General features: G+C 43.4%; 1 protein-coding gene across 1 annotated transcript in view; it reads left to right on the top strand.

Moving 5' to 3' along the window:
• Positions 1 to 18296, top strand: part of LOC112248957 (sodium- and chloride-dependent glycine transporter 2-like) — a 60382-nt gene that overhangs the window by 1235 nt on the left and 40851 nt on the right. Inside the window, exons 2-9 of the mRNA XM_024418432.2 lie at positions 34 to 462; positions 1767 to 1914; positions 2844 to 2975; positions 3155 to 3328; positions 4610 to 4760; positions 5317 to 5449; positions 5677 to 5811; positions 7578 to 7681. Of these exons, the coding sequence (XP_024274200.2) occupies positions 34 to 462; positions 1767 to 1914; positions 2844 to 2975; positions 3155 to 3328; positions 4610 to 4760; positions 5317 to 5449; positions 5677 to 5811; positions 7578 to 7681 (1406 nt within the window). The remainder of the gene's footprint in view (positions 1 to 33; positions 463 to 1766; positions 1915 to 2843; positions 2976 to 3154; positions 3329 to 4609; positions 4761 to 5316; positions 5450 to 5676; positions 5812 to 7577; positions 7682 to 18296) is intronic.

Here is an 18296-nt window from a genome sequence, read left to right as displayed (position 1 = left end):
TGATGAGCTTCATCTGTAAATGACATGTTGCAGGATTTCTCCGAGCAGAGAGAGATGGCCAAACAGCCGGCCAATGCTCCTACCGGTTGTAACCCGTTGCACCAGCCGGAGGGAGTTTCAGCAAACAAACCGGATAATGCCTTTAACCAAACGTCCGCAGCATACCCGGCCCCTCAGCCAGCACAATCCAACGAGAGCAAAACTTTCTGTCCCACGGAAAATAAACCAGGAGAACCGGGAGAAGTCAAAGTCTATGGGACGTTTAAAAACGCCGCTCTGCCGGTGCCTGGATCCGTGGCTGCTCTCTCAGCTGCCCGGGATATCCCTGTCCAGTCCGGGGACCCGCTTAGGGTCACCGGGGATCAAAACAATGCATCGGGCAACTGGACCACCATGAGCCAGACCACCATCATTCTGGGCGCAGATGGCAACACGTCTGTTCAGCCCGGCGCGGTGATGTGGGTAAGTGGGCTCAAACGAATTGTTTCGTTACGGGGAGCATCGTCCAAACAACCGGGGTCAGGAGAGCTTAGGGGGTGGGGTGGACTACAAGACGAACCGTGGTTTGGAGTGAGTGGTGATCTATCTGACACGCAACCTGTATTGCCTATTAGGATAGGGGATTGGCTGTGGTGTTATCGGGTCTTTCACGGATAAGGAAGCCGAGGTGGGGGTGACATACTGCGGCTGAGGAGAAGTTGTAATTACGGTCCCATGGGACTCCTTCTGAGATAGTCCGGCACTGGAGACTGCTGCTGAGGGATGATTTGAGAGAATGTGAGCTATATAGCCTATTCAAGTGAGTTTCCATTTGCAGTGGCCAGATGCAGTGACCAGAGGTTACAATTGTCTATGAATCAGGGTTAGAATTCACCAATATAATAGTTGAGAAGAATTCCCTGTTATTATGGCAAATGATCAAAATATAGAACGGAAAAGGTAGGCTATCTATTTCGATGTTCTGACTCTCTGCATTTGGCTAGAGTAGGCTACCTATTTGATTAAATTCTGTCAACAAAAGTTGGTCTAAAACGGCGTCGTGAAAGTGCTGAATGGACGGAATCTTCCCACTGCAGTGAGATAAAGGAATAGGCCTACTGTAAGATGGTTGTTTGTGTATCAGCCTACAGTAATGGTATATCCCCCGCACTACGCTGCTCCGTGTGTCAGGTATGGATAGAAAGAGGGATAGAAACCCCGCATCATGCTCTCTCGGGATTGGTCTCGGTAAACCCATGACAGCGCTTGGTAATGGGTTACATAAGGCTGCGGATTCTGCCCATTGTTACAATCCCCGCGAGGGCATTCCTCGCCACTCTCCTCTTCTCTCTCCACTCCTCTCATTCTCCTCTTCCTCCGCGCGCCAGCCTGACAGTGTTCCATTGATAAGCTTGTTCCTTTCTCCCTCTACCCCTATTGGCGGGGAATCAGAAATAAGGAAATTGGAATTATCTGTATTTATGAATATTCATATTAATTTGTCCTGTCATGTTTTAAAATGCTCACATCAATCAAACAGTGTTGTTCCCGAGATGATTATGTGTGTTGAAGCGGGTTGTATTCGTATGTTCTGACTGTTGCAAATAGCCTATAGTTGTGGCTAATTTGATAGATCGACTAAAGAAACGAATCCTTCGCCCAGTAAGGCAGGAGGTTTGGGATCTGAGACGTTTTAATGATTGGCTATACTAAATGTAAGTCCTATATGGTTATATGTTTCATATATGTACATGAAACCTAGCACTAAAATCCACTGATTTTCCCAGGAGGAAGACGAGGACGAGAGTGGAGATGAGAATAAGGCCAGGGGAAACTGGACTAATAAATTGGATTTCATCCTGTCCATGGTTGGCTATGCGGTGGGACTGGGAAACGTGTGGAGGTTTCCATACCTTGCCTTCCAAAATGGTGGAGGTAAGGAGAATGTTGAGTTGAGAATGTACCCGCACTGCAAATGTCACTAAAGTTGTAAATGCAAAAGCACCTAAATGCGGAAAAGAAATAACACTGATTCCAAAACTGATCAATGTTATTTTAATTGGATATTCCATTGCTCCACAATGATAGATGTATATGTTTGACATCACGCATAATTGATATGAACGAAATTGACGATGTAATTAAATTCGAGGAACAAAATGGGAGTAAGTCGACTTAATTGTGATTTTATCCTGGATGATTTCTATTGTTGTTTTGCAATTGTGTGAACGCCAGTATGCTTAATGTATTTCAACATTATCAAACGAAAATACATCACTTTAATTCATTCACTTGCTAGGCTATATCATTGGAGTTTAAATTAGTGTCGAAAAAAACCAAACATTTTTCACTCAACTTTTTGACTGCCTTTTCTTCTCTAAAGGAAATGGCGACTTTTTATTAAGACACGTTTTCCAAACAGTTATAGAAAGCGTCTAGCTAGCATTATTTTTCAGCGTCTAAGAGCCTACTCTTTTTCGTGGATTTTAGTTAAATTATTTAGGCTTTATGATTGATAATCACTTCGGTAAACAAAATATTATTTATATTTGTTTTATTATTACTAGGCCTATCTTCATTTCAATTTAGTTTGGTCTACACTACGCTTTATTATATTCTAGCTACCTTATACAACTAATTAAGCTACATGTAAGGGAAGCAAATAAGTATAACCCATTTAGATATGTCACATGTATTTCATTATTACCTGCCATGCATAATCTCTTTAATTCCATGAGAAAAGCAGTCGAATTAAGTCTGTTATAGCCTTCTTTTAAAATCATGTGAGCCAAGTTTGAGTAATCTCTTTTCACTTGTACCTGTGCGCTACTTTGAAATTCTTCCCCGTTTCCCTGTGTATATAGGTGCTTTTTTGATCCCCTACCTTATAATGTTGTGCCTCGCCGGGATCCCTATCTTTTTATTGGAGGTTTCCCTGGGTCAGTTTGCCAGCCAGGGCCCCGTGTCCGTGTGGAAAGCCATCCCGGCTCTGCAAGGTAAACTGCGCATATACAGGCTGCGATCCAAACTCATAAAGTAACGTATTTAAAACTAGTAACATACACTAACTTCAGAAAAAAATGAAAACGACTTATTATGATATAATTACTTTTGATCACGCTCCTCTGCCTGCTTAAGAGTAATTTACATATTTCGTCTCATTTATTTATTTTAGGTTGCGGGATTGCCATGTTGATAATATCTGTCTTGATAGCCATATACTATAACATTATTATGTGCTGGACACTGTACTACCTGTTCGCTTCGTTGAAGGGCTCACTGCCATGGGCTAACTGTAAGAACGAGTGGAACACGTTGGACTGTAAGGACAAAGACATGCTTCTCTTAGGTAAGACCACAATGCGCCAGAACGCACACACACTCTCATGCATGCGCACACACACATACACCTAAGCACCCCCCTCACCATTGCGCAATGCGCAACGCACCCCTTAGCTAAGGACTCTTGCCTGTAACCTGCCCTATAGTGTAGAGTGGCGGGTTATTTGAAGCATTGTTTTCTAGTTTCATATACATCCAAAAGTGCTACTTTTGCTTACTAGGTTTATTGTATTGATTTTTATATTTATTCTGTGGATCTCAAGTTCTTTTTTTTCAACTGTGTGTAGGCTACAAATGTGTGATATTTAAAAAAAAAAAGTCTTTATTCTAGTCTGATCTATATAATGAGCAAAAAGCAGTTATACAAAAGGTGTATTTTAAAGATTACGGTGTAGGCTCAGTAGACAAATTAGTTTTTGCATTTGTGCAATTATGAGTAATTGATTTTAGGTTACAATTCATTAAAAAAAAGAAGATAAATTGATAAAAGAAAGGCTCGCAGTATGACCGGATAATTTTCTCCCAGATAAAAACGAAATTTGATTAAGAAAATGCCATTTTTGTCTGTTGCATTTCAGTGAATTCAGCACAAAAGTTGCTTGCTTGACACATTTACAAGTAGTGGAGTTGCTGCAGTGCCGCAGTGCGCGCCAGACTGCCCTCTCGTGGTCATAGTAAGAGTTACAGTAACTGTCGTCTCCCTGGTCTCTCTCTGTATCGTTGAATAGCATTGATGCTGTGTCAACCCGTAGCTTTCATTGGTAATACAACAAACTTATGATCATCAAACAAAGCGAAACTAGATCTACTCTGTCAAACATGCTGAACGTTTCTATGTGTACATTTGATATAATCTTTAAACATATTGTGAAAAAGGTTATTTCATAATAAGCACAATTTGTTTTTAAAGTTCTGTTAAAAGAAAAATAACCATTACACATTTTTAAAAAACATGCTTCACCCATACAGTGGATGAATGGCTTTCATCTGAGAATAGAGGACATTTCCTGTAATGGGTATCAAGTACAGTATGTAAAGAACAGTAATATCTAAAGCATGGCAGAGATCACTGTTTTTGGTGTATGAACCAGTGTGCTGGGCAAGGATCTATTCTACATTATACCCACCACCTGAGAAAACTGAAAGTTGATAGTTTTTAAAACCAGATTGTAAAGAGGTCTGTCTGTTCCTGTTGAGATGTATTTTTAAAATCTGATTCGATACAGGCTATGTAAGTCTGTCTGTCTGTCTATCCTGGTTGACATGTGTTGGTTTCTGGTTGTGACAGACACGTGTATCCTCCATGATAAAAACATCACCTCTGTAAAGAACAGCTCGTTCTGTCTGTCGGCTCAAGCCATTGGAAACCTGACCAAACTGGTTAACATGACCTTTCCGGATAACAAAACTTACGTCAGCCCCAGCGAGGAGTACTTCAAGTAAGTCAAATCAACGTTTATTTGTCATATGCACAGGATACAGTGTAGTGTATATAGTGTAGTAAATGCATATTTGCAAGCTCTCCTCTCAAACAACTAAAAAAGTATTAAATGAAAATATAGTTTTAAAAAATGTAATAAAAATAATAACTTGCATCAGAGATACAGAGGTTCTATGTTTGAAGTTGGCCTGCTGGCTGAGGATACTTGTAATTTCTCATACTATACTGTAAATGTTGGTTTCCTTTCTAACATAATTAGGGCACAGTTATTGGGCTATATAGACACAATTGTTTCCCGCTATTGATTGATATGAAGGAATAATACATGTCAGATCTGAAATAACTGTTTTATAATTCCCTCTGGCTTTCTCGATGTCTCTCTCCCTCTCTCTCTCTCCCTCTCCCCGCCCCCCTCTCTCTCTCTCTCTCTCTCTGTCTCTCTCTCTGGCTCTCTCTCTCTTTGACTCTCTCTCTCTCTGGCTCTTTCTCTCTGGCTCTGTGTGTTTGTGTGTGTGTGTGTGTGTGTGTTGTGTGTGTGTGTGTGTCCCCCATAGGTACAATGTCTTGCACATCTCCAAAGGGATAGAGTACCCTGGAGACATCCGCTGGCCCCTCGCAGGCTGCCTGTTGCTGGCCTGGTTGATAGTCTACCTCTCCCTGGCTAAAGGAATCAAGTCATCAGGGAAAGTAAGAGAAATCTCTCACTCTCTACTCATGTGGTACCTCCTTTGAATTTGAATAATTTCCCCCTGTGAAATCCCAGAACCATAAAATAAAGTTTGTAGTTCTGTGAATTTGTATGTAATGTTGCCCTCTAGACGGTTTGTTCTTGAACTAAAAGTGTTGAATCAGTGCACTTATCACAAAACCTGCTAACTCTCTCTTCGTTTTGTTCTTCCTCTCCCCTCTCCGAGGTGGTGTATTTCACAGCTACGTTCCCCTATGTGGTTCTGGTCATTCTGTTGTTCAGAGGAGTGACCCTCCCAGGGGCTGGTGACGGCATCCTCTACTTCATCACACCCAAGTGGGAGAAACTCAATGATGCTAAGGTATACATACACACATGTACAGTTGAAGTCGGAAGTTTACATACACCTTACCCAAATACATTTAAACTCAGTTTTTCACAATTCCTGACATTTAATCCTAGAAAAATCCTAAAAATACCCTGTCTTAGGCCAGTTGGGATCACCACTTTATTTTAAGAATGTGAAATGTCATAATAATAGTAGAGAGAATTATTTATTTCAGCTTTTATTTCTTTCATCACATTCCCAGTGGGTCAGAAGTTTACATACACTCAATTAGTATTTGGTAGCATTGCCATTAAATTGTCTAACTTGGGTCAAACGTTTTGGGAAGACTCCCACAAGCTTCCCTCAATAAGTTGGGTGAATTTTGGCCCATTCCTCCTGACAGAGCTGGTGTAACTGAGTCAGGTTTGTAGGCCTTCTTGTTTGCACATGCTTTTTCAGTTCTGCCCACACATTTTCTGTAGGATTGAGGTCAGGGCTTGTGATGGCCACTCCAATACCTTCACTTTGTTGTCCTTAATCCATTTTGCCACAACTTTGGAAATATGCTTGGGGTCATTGTCCATTTGGAAGACCCATTTGCAGGCAAAGCTTTAACTTCTTGACTGATGTCTTGAGATCTTGCTTCAATATATCCACATAATTTTCCATCCTCACGATGTCATCTATTTTGTGAAGTCCACCAGTCCCTCCTGCATCAAAGCACCCCCACAACATGAGGCTGCCACCCCCGTGCTTCACGGTTGGGATGGTGTTCTTCAGCTTGCAAGCCTCCCCCTTTTTCCTCCAAACATAACGATGGTCATTATGACCAAACAGTTCTATTTTTGTTTCATCAGACCAGAGGACATTTCTCCAAAAAGTATGCTCTTTGTCCCCACGTGCAGTTGCAAACTGTAGTCTGACTTTTTTATGGCGGTTTTGGAGCAGTGGCTTCTTCCTTGCTGAGCGGCCTTTCAGGTTATGTCGATATAGGACTTGTTTTACTGTGGATATAGATACTTTTGTACCAGTTTCCTCCAGCATCTTCACAGGGTCCTTTGCTGTTGTTCTGAGATTGATTTGCTCTTTTCGCACCAAAGTGCGTTCATCTCTAGGGGACAGAATGCGTCTCCTTCCTGAGCGGTTTGATGGCTGCGTGGTCCCATGGTGTTTATACTTGCATACTATTGTTTGTACAGATGAACGTGGTACCTTCAGGCGTTTGTAAATTGCTCCCAAGGATGAACCAGACTTGTGGAGGTCTACAATTTTTTTCTGAGGTCTTGGCTGATTTCTTTTGATTTTCCCATGATGTCAAGCAAAGAAGCACTGAGTTTGAAGGTAGGCCTTGAAATACATCCACAGGTACACCTCCAATTGACTCAAATGATGTCAATTAGCCTATCAGAAGCTCCTAATTTAACATAATTTCTGAAATTTTCCAACCTGTTTAAAGGCACAGTCAACTTAGTGTATGTAAACTTCTGACCCACTGGAATTGTGATACAGTGAATTATAAGTTAAATAATCTGTCTGTAAACAATTGTTGGAAAAATGTATTGTGTTATGCACAAAGTAGATGTCCTAACCGACTTGCCAAAACTATAGTTTGTTAACAAGAAATTTGTGTGTAGTGGTTTAAAAACTAGTTTTAATGACTCCAACCTAAGTGTATGTAAACTTCCGACTTCAACTGTAAGTGCGTGCAGGCACACAAATAGACTCACACACACACACACACACATTTCTCCACCCATCCCTCTGTCTCTAAAAGTGATTGTGAATGTGTGTTACTCTAGGTTTGGAAGGATGCTGCCACCCAGATTTTCTTCTCTCTGTCAGCAGCCTGGGGAGGCCTCATCACACTGTCTTCTTACAACAAGTTCCACAACAACTGCTACAGGTAAGCACTTCTCACTGTGCTGCTTAACAGCTTTGCTTCCTTCCATATATGACCGCCCGAATCCTCTGTCTCGCAATCACACGTGACTGCCCTCTTGACATCATCTTAGCCAGCTGCGCCACCGTAAAGCTAGCAACTCGATGGCACGGGTAGAGACATTTCAAACTGAGGAGTGAGGTTACCAATCCAATCCATTACATACGGGTAAATAAGAAGTTGTATCACAATATTCACACGGTTACATTTTCCATGGCAAAAATAAAACGCGACGCAGACTAAAAATTGTTGTCAACACAGCAACCTGCTTTATGTAACATACTGTGTTATGTAGCTTTGAAAGTAAACACGTGACTCTATGACAACATACGGTTATTTTAGCAAGGGTTGTCAAAATGTATAAAAGGTCAAAAATACAGTTCTGATAAATGTAACAGCTGTATAATGGAGTAAGATACTCAACACTTTTTGGATTTTGAAAATCTATCAAATGTTGACAGCACATAAACCATTATATAATTACATCACAATGATAATATATATACAATGTATAAATATATACCATACAGTACCAGTCAAAAGTTTGGATACACCTACTCATTCAAGGGTTTTTCTTTATTTTACTATTTTCTACATTGTAGAATAATATTGGAGACATTAAAACTATGAAATAACACATATGTAATCAAAATATATGTTATATTTTAGATTCTTCAAAGTAGCCACCCTTTGCCTTGATGACAGCTTTGCACACTCTTGGCATTCTCTCAACCAGCTTCTTGAGGAATTATTTTCCAACTGTCTTGAAGGAGTTCCCACTTATGCTGAGCACTTGTTGACTGCTTTTCCTTCTCTCTGCGGTCCAATTCATCCCAAACCATCTCAATTGGGTTGAGGTCGGGTGATTGTGGAGGCCAGGTCATCTGATGCAGCACTCCATCACTCTCCTTCTTGGTCAAATAGTCCTTACACAGACTGGAGGGTCATTGTCCTGTTGAAAAACAAATGATAGTCCCACTATTCGCAAACCAGATTGGATGGCGTATCGCTGCAGAATGCTGTGGTAGCCATGATGGTTAAGTGTGCCTTGAATTCTAAATAAATCACTGACAGTGTCACCAGCAAAGCACCCCCTCCCCATCACACCTTCTCCATGCTTCGCGATGGGAACTACACATGCAGAGATCATCCATTCACCTATTCTACGTCTCACAAAGACACGGCGGTTGGAAACAAAACCCTCAAATTTGGACTCATCAGACCAAAGAACAGATTTCCACCTGTCTAATGTCTATTGCCCGTGTTTCTTGACCCAAGCAAGTCTCTTCTTATTATTGGTGTCCTTTAGTAGTGGTTTCTTTGCAGCAAATTGACTATGAAGGCCTGATTCACACAGTATTCTCTAAACAGTTGATGTTGAGATGTGTCTGTTACTTGTGCTCTGTGAAACATTAATTTGGGCTGCAATATAAGGTGCAGTTAACTCTTAATGAAATTATTCTCTGCAGCAGAGGTAACTCTGGGTCTTCCTTTCCTGTGGTGGTCCTCATGAGAGCCCTACATTCTGAAATTGCATTTTTGTCTCCCCTCAGTTTTATAATTTAGATGCGAAACAAAAGCGGCATCGGTGCGCTTTAGTACCATGCGGACACCTCAGAGTGTCAGGTAGGCTGGATTTAGGACAGACAGGCTGTGTGAAAGCTTCTGGAAGGGTGGCTGGACCAGCATGGGGTGTGCTCTTTCACCATGTTGTAAAAGCAATCAGAGCAGAAACTGACTACTCTTATTTTCCTGATGTAGCTGGCAAGGTAACTGCTGTTTAACTTAACATGATTTTTTTGAACTAGTGTTTATCCACAGTACTGAGCTAGTATTGTAACTGACTGTAATGTTAGCTAATGTTTCAGCCCCTCTCGACTGAGGTGAATGAATTAGCTGCGTTAGCTAGTAGCTACCACAGCCAGGCTGTTATTACTATCTAACAGGTGTTATTTGTATGGACATGTTTTATAGCCTTTGTTTTGTCACGTTTCAACAGAAGTAAATGAACTTGGCTAGCTTTTGCCAGTTGATGTACCGCTAGAGACAGAGAGAGAGCTGGCCAAAAGTTGGCAAACATTAACTATTATTTTTTGCCTCAATCACACTAGACCTGAATCAAACAATCAGCCAAACAATTGAAGATTGCTATTGTCACCTTTTTTCAGTGCTTGAGTTTTTATTAGTCAGATTGGTAATGTCACAATATTGATCTGTCAGTTTCCCTAGCTAATTCCCTACTTTTAACACTGACACAGTAATAAACAGCTCTAACATTACAGGCTTCACTGTCATGGTGCACAGTAGAGGTCTTCCTCCCACTCCTGCCTGCACCCTCAGCTTTTCATACTGCACTGCTGGCTTTCTGTCCGACTCCCACCCGCTACCGCAAGAACTGGTCCCAAACCCAACTGCAGTCCCGCAATGTTATTTTAGGTTTATGTGACACAGCTAACTTTCCAGCCATGATCCCAGCAATTTTGCGTCCTACAGGCAATATCAAATGCGTAAAAATAAATGAAGGAAATAGGTTAAATTACCAGAGATTCTCACATTGCCCTTAGATTAGGCTATCTGTATTACTGGGCAAGATCAGCCAATATGATAGATGTAATTTGAAGAGAGCAGAGTTGGAGAGAAATTCACTTTCTCTTGAGCTATTTTTATAGCCTACCTTTAAGGAGTGGAAAGATTTTCAGACTGCTAAATATGGGTGATCAATATTTAGGCCTTTCTAGGCAATGTAGTAAACTATAGCCTAACCATAGGCCTATTTAGGAAGTACACTTTCCTGGAAAGATAACTGCCCCGTGCTTGTCCGGTCCATGGATAGGCTATAGCCTACTCTATTTAATTGACACAACACACGCACCTGATCGCGTATGGCTACTGAACTTGATGCAGCAAGAATGATGACAGCGACAGTTGCTACGTTTTGCATAGGTTTATAGGATATAGCCTACCTTTTAGCAGAACGATTTGCTGGCAGAGACAAATAAATCGGTAATCAATACTCAATGCAAATGAAAACGCGCAACGCTGGCTCTCCATAGTAGACTGACCTATGTGCGCGTTGTGCCTTTTCTTTTTCAACGAAGATGACATTTTTTGATTGCACTTCGACTCACGTTGGTTGAGCACCCTCCACGTCTTTCCATTCTCAATATTTATTTACAGACACTGTAGTAAACTACAGTTTAATCATATTTCAGTTCATTTCATATTTAAGTGAACTGTCACGTGATTCTCCGCCCACGTGGGCATCCTACTCTATTTCAATGAGGCCACACATACTAGGCGCACTTGAACTCTCACGCTCAACTATGAGAGGGAGGCTACTGAGGTTGAAGCAGCGAATTCTGTGTAAATAATTAGAAAAATATGTGGTTTTAATACAATAGGTAGGCTAACACATACAAAACAGACCGTTTCCAAATAATCTGTGGGACAACAAAAATACAATATTTTCATCCCAAAGTCTGTTTGACCACCCGCTCCCGCAGACAGTGCCGCAAATAAATTTAAACTACAGGACAGCAGACTAAATTTAAAGCTATAGTCTGGGATCTGGGAATAATGGTCATTTCAATTATTGAACCATTGATTCTATTCTTGGATAAAATAGTGTATAAATGTACACCAAGGTAATTCTTTATACTGGAGAGTGAAATAACTGTGTAACCAAGCATTTATAGCGGTTAAGAAATGCATTGCCATTAATTGGAAGGTTGGTTATCCTCCCACAATGTCAACTTATGTATCACTAGCATGTATTTTTTTTTTCCAGATTAAAGGTATATACTTGGCAACTTTCATAAGGTCTGGATGCCTTATATGGAATACAGTAGGACAAAAGGAGTCTGTACTGAAAACATACCCATGTCAGGGGAGAAATCTATTTAGGCAATCCCTAGCTGCTGGGATGTTCAGTCCTGGCCCTGGGGGTCTGCCATCATGTGGGTTGTCACTCTGGCCGTAGCCTAACACACCCGGAACCAATAATGAATGTTTCACTAAATCACATTTTATTTGTCACATGTGCTGAATAGAACAGGTGTAGACCTTACCCTGAAATGGTTACTTTACAAGTCCTTAATCAACAATGCAGTTCAAGAAATAGAGTTCATCAAATATTGACTAAATAAACTAAAGTTTAAAAAATCTAATCAATCACAAGATAACACAATAAATGTACATCACCATAACGAGGCTATATACAGGGGTTACCTGTAGAGTCAATGTGGGGAGGGGGGCGGTACAGGTTAATCAAGGTAATTTGTAAAGTGACTATGCATCGATAATAAACAGAGAGTAGCAGCAGTGTAAAAACAAAAGGGGGGGTTCAATGTAAATTGTCCGGGTGGCCATTTGATTAGTTTAGTTGTTCAGCAGTCTTATGGCTTGGGGGTAGAAGCTGTTAAGGAGCCTTTTGGTCTTAGACTTGGCGCTCCGGTAACGCTTGCCGTGCGGTAGCAGAGAGAACAGTCTATGACTTGGGTGACTGGAGTCTTTGACAATTTTTTGGGCCTTCGTCTGACACCGCCTACTATATAGGTCTTGGATATCAGTAAACTTGGCCCCAGTGATGTACTAGGCCATACACATTAACCTCTGTAGCCCCTTCCGGTCAGATGCTGAGCAGTTACCATATCAAGTGGTAATGCAACCAATCAGGATGCTCTCGATGGTGGAGCTGTAGAACTTTTAATAGGATCTGGGGACCCATGCCAAATCTCTCCTGAGGTGGAAAATGTGTTGTCCTGCCCTCTTCACAACTGTCTTGGTGTGTTTGGACCATAATAGTTTGTTGGTGATGTGTACACCAAGGAACTTGAAACTCTCAACCCGCTCCAATTCAGTCCCGTCGATGTTAATGGGGGCCTGTTAATGGGGGTCTTGCTCGCATTGAGAGAGAGGTTGATGTCCTGGCACCACACTGCCAAGTCTCTGACCTCCTACCTATAGGCTGTCTCATCATTGTCGGTGATCAGGCCTACCTCTGTTGTATTGTTGCGCCTACCCTTACCACCGGGGGCGGCCCGTCAGGAAGTCCAGGATACAGTTGCAATGGGAGGTGTTTAGTCCCAGGGTCCTTAGCTTAGTGATGAGCTTTGAGGGCACTATGGTGTTGAACTCTGAGCTGTAGTCAATAAACAGCATTCTCACATAGGTGTTCCTTTTGTCCAGGTGGGAAAGGGCTGTGTGGTTGAGATTGAGATTGAGTCATCTGTGGATTTGTTGGGGTGGTTTGCGTCTAGGGTTTCTGGCATGATGGTGTTGATGTGAGCCATGACTAGCCTTGAAAAGCACTTCATGACTACCAACATGAGTGCTACAGGTAGTAATCACTTAGGCAGGTTACCTTCGCTATCTTGGGCACAGGGACTATGGTGGTCTGTTTGAAACATGTTGGTACTACAGACTCGACCAGGTAGAGGTTGAAAAAGTCAGTGAAGACACTTGCCAGTTGGTCCGCACATGCTTTGAGTACACATCCTGGTAATCTGTCTGGCCCCATTGGTTTGTGAATGTTGACCTGTTTAAAGGTCTTGCTCACATTGGCTACGGAGAGAGCGATGACACAGTCGTCCGGAACAGCTGGTGCTCTCATGCATGCTTCAGTGTTTCTTGCCTCAAAGCGAGCATAAAAGGCATTTAGCTCATCTGGTAGGCTCGCGTCACTGGGCAGCTTGTGGCTGGGTTTCCCTTTGTAGTCCATAATAGTTTTCAAGCCCTGCCACATCCGACTAGTGTCAGAGCCGGTGTAGTAGGATTTAATTTTAGTCCTGAATTGACACTTTGCCTGTTTGATGGTTCGTCTGAGTGCATAGCAGGATTTTTTATAAGCATCCGGATTAGTGTCCAGCTCCTTGAAAGCGGAAGGTCTAGCCTTTAACTCTGTGCAGATGTTGCCTGTAATCCATTGCTTCTGGTTGGAAAATGTACGTACGGTCACTGTGGGGACGACGTTGTCGATGCACTTATTGATGAAGCTGGTGACTGAGGTGGTATACTCCTCAATGCCATTGGATGAATCCCGGAACATATTCTAGTCTGTGCAAGCAAAACAGTCCTGGAGCATAGCATCCGCGTCATCTGACCACTTCTGTATTGAGTGTATTGAGCTTTGTATGCGTCTCTGTGTGTGGAATAAAGGTGGTCTAGAGTTTTTTTTCCACTGGTTGCGCATGTGACAGGCTGGTAGAATAGAAATAAAATGGATTTAAGTTTGCCTGCATTAAAGTCTCCGGCCACCAGGCGCGCCGCTTCTGAATGAGCATTTTCTTGTTTGCTTATGGCCTTATAAAGCTGGTCTTAGTGCCAGCATCGGTTTGTGGTGGTAAATTGACGGCTACGAATAATATAGATATACTCTCTTTTTAGATAGAATACCTAAATGGTAGCTGTAGACCATACTATCTCAGGTGAGCAATACCTCAAGACTTATTTAATTTTAGACATCGCGCACCAGCAGTTATTGACAAATAGACACAACCCCGCCCACGTCTTACCAGACGTAGCTGCTCTGTCCTTGTCACGCCCTGACCATAGAGAGCTGTTTAGTCTCTGTGTTGGTTGGGGCGTGATAGTGACTAGGGTGGGTAATCTAGGTGATTAATGATTTATGTTGGCCAGGTATGGTTCCCAATCAGAGACAGCTGTTTATCGTTGTCTCTGATGGGGGATCATATTTAGGTAGCCATTTTCCCCATTGTGTTTTGTGGGATTTTGTCTACAGTTAGTTGCATGTGTGCACACCAGTAGCTTCACGTTTCGTTTGTACTTGTTTGTTTTGTTTGACGAGTTTCGGTTAATGAAAATATGTGGAACTCTACGCACGCTGCACCTTGGTCCAATCATTTCGACGAGCGTGACAGAAAATCCCACCAACAACGGACCAAGCAGCATGCTCGGGGGGAGATGGCATCCTGGTCTATAGAGGAGGTTGAGGAAAGAATAGCGTGGACTTAGGAGGAAGTATTGGAGAGGTATGAAAGCCTGCCTGGGGAGCAGACGGAGGCAGCAAAGGAGGATCAACAACGATTCCGGTGTTCGCAACCAAGACGCAAGCACGAGAGGCAGCCCCAAATATGTTTTTTGGGGGGACACACGGGGGAATTGGCGGTGCCAGTTTCCAGACCAGAGCCAACTCCCCGCACTCGCTTTGACGAGCGTGTGATCGTTCAGGCACCATGTTATGTGGTGATACACACTGTGTCTCCAGTGCGCATTCACAGTCCGGTGCGCTCGGTGCCAGCTCTCCACACTTGCCGTGCGAAAATGAGCATCCAGCCAGGACGGGTTGTGCTGGCTCAGCGCTCCTGGTCTCCAGTGCGCCTCCTCGGACCAGTGCATCCTGTGCCAGCGCACCGCACTTCCCGGGCTAAAGTGAGCATCCAGCCAGGACGGGTTGTGCCAGCTCTACGCTCTAGACCTCCAGTGCGCCACCACAGTCCAGTACGTCCTGTGCCTCCTCCCCGCACTCGCCCTGAGGTGCGTGTCATCAGCCCGGTGCCACAATGCGCCTCCACAGTCCAGAGCTTCTGGCAACATTTCCCAGTCTAGAGCTTCCGGCGACAGTTCCCAGTCCAGAGATTCCGGCGACATTTCACAGTATTTTCTTTGTTGGTTGGGGCGTGATAGTGACTAGGATAGGTCATCTAGGTGTTTAATGATTTATGTTGGCCAGGTACAGTGGGGAGAACAAGTATTTGAAACACTTCCGATAATGCAGGTTTTCCTACTTACAAAGCATGTAGAGGTCTGTAATTTTAATCAAAGGTACACTTCAACTGTGAGAGACGGAATATAAAACAAAAATCCAGAAAATCACATTGTATGATTTTTAAGTAATTAATTAGCATTTTATTGCATGACATAAGTATTTGATATGTCAGAAAAGCAGAACTTAATATTTGGTACAGCAACCTTTGTTTGCAATTACAGAGATCATATGTTTCCTGTAGTTCTTGACCAGCTTTGCACACACTGCAGCAGGTATTTTGGCCATACAGACCTTCTCCAGATCCTTCAGGTTTTGGGGCTGTCGCTGGGCAATACGGACTTTCAGCTCCCTCCAAAGATTTTCTATTGGGTTCAGGTCTGGAGACTGGCTAGACCACTCCAGGACCTTGAGATGCTTCTTACGGAGCCACTCCTTAGTTGCCCTGGCTGTGTGTTTCGGGTCGTTGTCCTTCTGGAAGACCCAGTCACGACCCATCTTCAATGCTCTTACTGAGGGAAGGAGGTTGTTGGCCAAGATCCCGCGATACATGGCCCCATCCATCCTCCCCTCAATACGGTGCAGTCGTCATGTCCCCTTTTCAGAAAAGCATCCCCAAAGAATGATGTTTCCACCTCTATGCTTCACGGTTGGTATGGTGTTCTTGGGGTTGTACTCATCCTTCTTCTTCCTCCAAACACAGAGAGTGGAGTTTTGACCAAAAAGCTCTATTTTTGTCTCATCAGACCACATGACCTTCTCCCATTCCTCCTATGGATCATCCAGATGGTCATTGGCAAACTTCAGATGGGCCTGGACATGCGCTGGCTTGAGCAGGGGGACCTTGCATGCGCTGCAGGATTTTAATCCATGACGGTGTAGTGTGTTACTAATGATTTCCTTTGAGACTGTGGTCCCAGCTCTCTTCAGGTCATTGACCAGGTCCTGCCGTGTAGTTCTGGGCTGATCCCTCACCTTCCTCATGATCATTGATGCCCCACGAGGTGAGATCTTGCATGGAGCCCCAGACCGAGGGTGATTGACCATCATCTTGAACTTCTTCCATTTACTAATAATTGCGCCAACAGTTGTTGCCTTCTCACCAAGCTGCTTGCCTATTGTCCTGTAGCCCATCCCAGCCTTGTGCAGTTCTACAATTTTATCCCTGATGTTCTTACACAGCTCTCTGGTCTTGGCCATTGTGGAGAGGTTGGAGTCTGTTTGATTGAGTGTGTGGACAGGTGTCTTTTATACAGGTAACGAGTTCAAACAGGTGCAGTTAATACAGGTAATGAGTGGAGAACAGGAGGTCTTCTTAAAGAAAAACTAACAGGTCTGTGAGAGCCGGAATTCTTCAAATCAAATCAAATTTTATTTGTCACATACACATGGTTAGCAGATGTTAATGCGAGTGTAGCGAAATGCTTGTGCTTCTAGTTCCGACAATGCAGTAATAACGAGCAAGTAATCTAACTAACAATTCCAAAAAAAAACTACTGTCATACACAGTGTAAGGGGATAAAGAATATGTACATAAAGATATATGAATGAGTGATGGTACAGAGCAGCATAGGCAAGATACAGTAGATGATATCGAGTACAGTATATACATATGAGATAAGTATGTAAACCAAGTGGCATAGTTAAAGTGGCTAGTGATACATGTATTACATAAGGATGCAGTCGATGATATAGAGTACAGTATCAACGTATGCATATGAGATGAACAATGTAGGGTAAGTAACATTATATAAGGTAGCATTGTTTAAAGTGGCTAGTGATATATTTACATCATTTCCCATCAATTCCCATGATTAAAGTGTCTGGAGTAGAGTCAGTGTCATTGACAGTGTGTTGGCAGTAGCCACTCAATGTTAGTGGTGGCTGTTTAACAGTCTGATGGCCTTGAGATAGAAGCTGTTTTTCAGTCTCTCGGTCCCAGCTTTGATGCACCTGTACTGACCTCGCCTTCTGGATGGCAGCGGGGTGAACAGGCAGTGGCTCGGGTGGTTGATGTCCTTGATGATCTTTATGGCCTTCCTGTAGCATCGGGTGGTGTAGGTGTCCTGGAGGGCAGGTAGTTTGCCCCCGGTGATGCGTTGTGCAGACCTCACTACCCTCTGGAGAGCCTTACGGTTGAGGGCGGTGCAGTTGCCATACCAGGCGGTGATACAGCCCGCCAGGATGCTCTCGATTGTGCATCTGTAGAAGTTTGTGAGTGCTTTTGGTGACAAGCCGAATTTCTTCAGCCTCCTGAGGTTGAAGAGGCGCTGCTGCGCCTTCCTCACGATGCTGTCTGTGTGAGTGGACCAATTCAGTTTGTCTGTGATGTGTATGCCGAGGAACTTAAAACTTGCTACCCTCTCCACTACTGTTCCATCGATGTGGATGGGGGTGTTCCCTCTGCTGTTTCCTGAAGTCCACAATCATCTCCTTAGTTTTGTTGACGTTGAGTGTGAGGTTATTTTCCTGACACCACACTCCGAGGGCCCTCACCTCCTCCCTGTAGGCCGTCTCGTCGTTGTTGGTAATCAAGCCTACCACTGTTGTGTCGTCCGCAAACTTGATGATTGAGTTGGAGGCGTGCATGGCCACGCAGTCGTGGGTGAACAGGGAGTACAGGAGAGGGCTCAGAACGCACCCTTGTGGGGCCCCAGTGTTGAGGATCAGCGGGGAGGAGATGTTGTTGCCTACCCTCACCACCTGGGGGCGGCCCGTCAGGAAGTCCAGTACCCAGTTGCACAGGGCGGGGTCGAGACCCAGGTTCTCGAGCTTGATGACGAGCTTGGAGGGTACTATGGTGTTGAATGCCGAGCTGTAGTCGATGAACAGCATTCTCACATAGGTATTCCTCTT

Source organism: Oncorhynchus tshawytscha, linkage group LG04, assembly GCF_018296145.1.
Source record: "Oncorhynchus tshawytscha isolate Ot180627B linkage group LG04, Otsh_v2.0, whole genome shotgun sequence".
Classification (NCBI taxonomy): Eukaryota; Metazoa; Chordata; class Actinopteri; order Salmoniformes; family Salmonidae; genus Oncorhynchus; species Oncorhynchus tshawytscha.
Note: the sequence above shows the minus strand (reverse complement) of the source record. Positions and strands in the feature narration are given on the sequence as shown.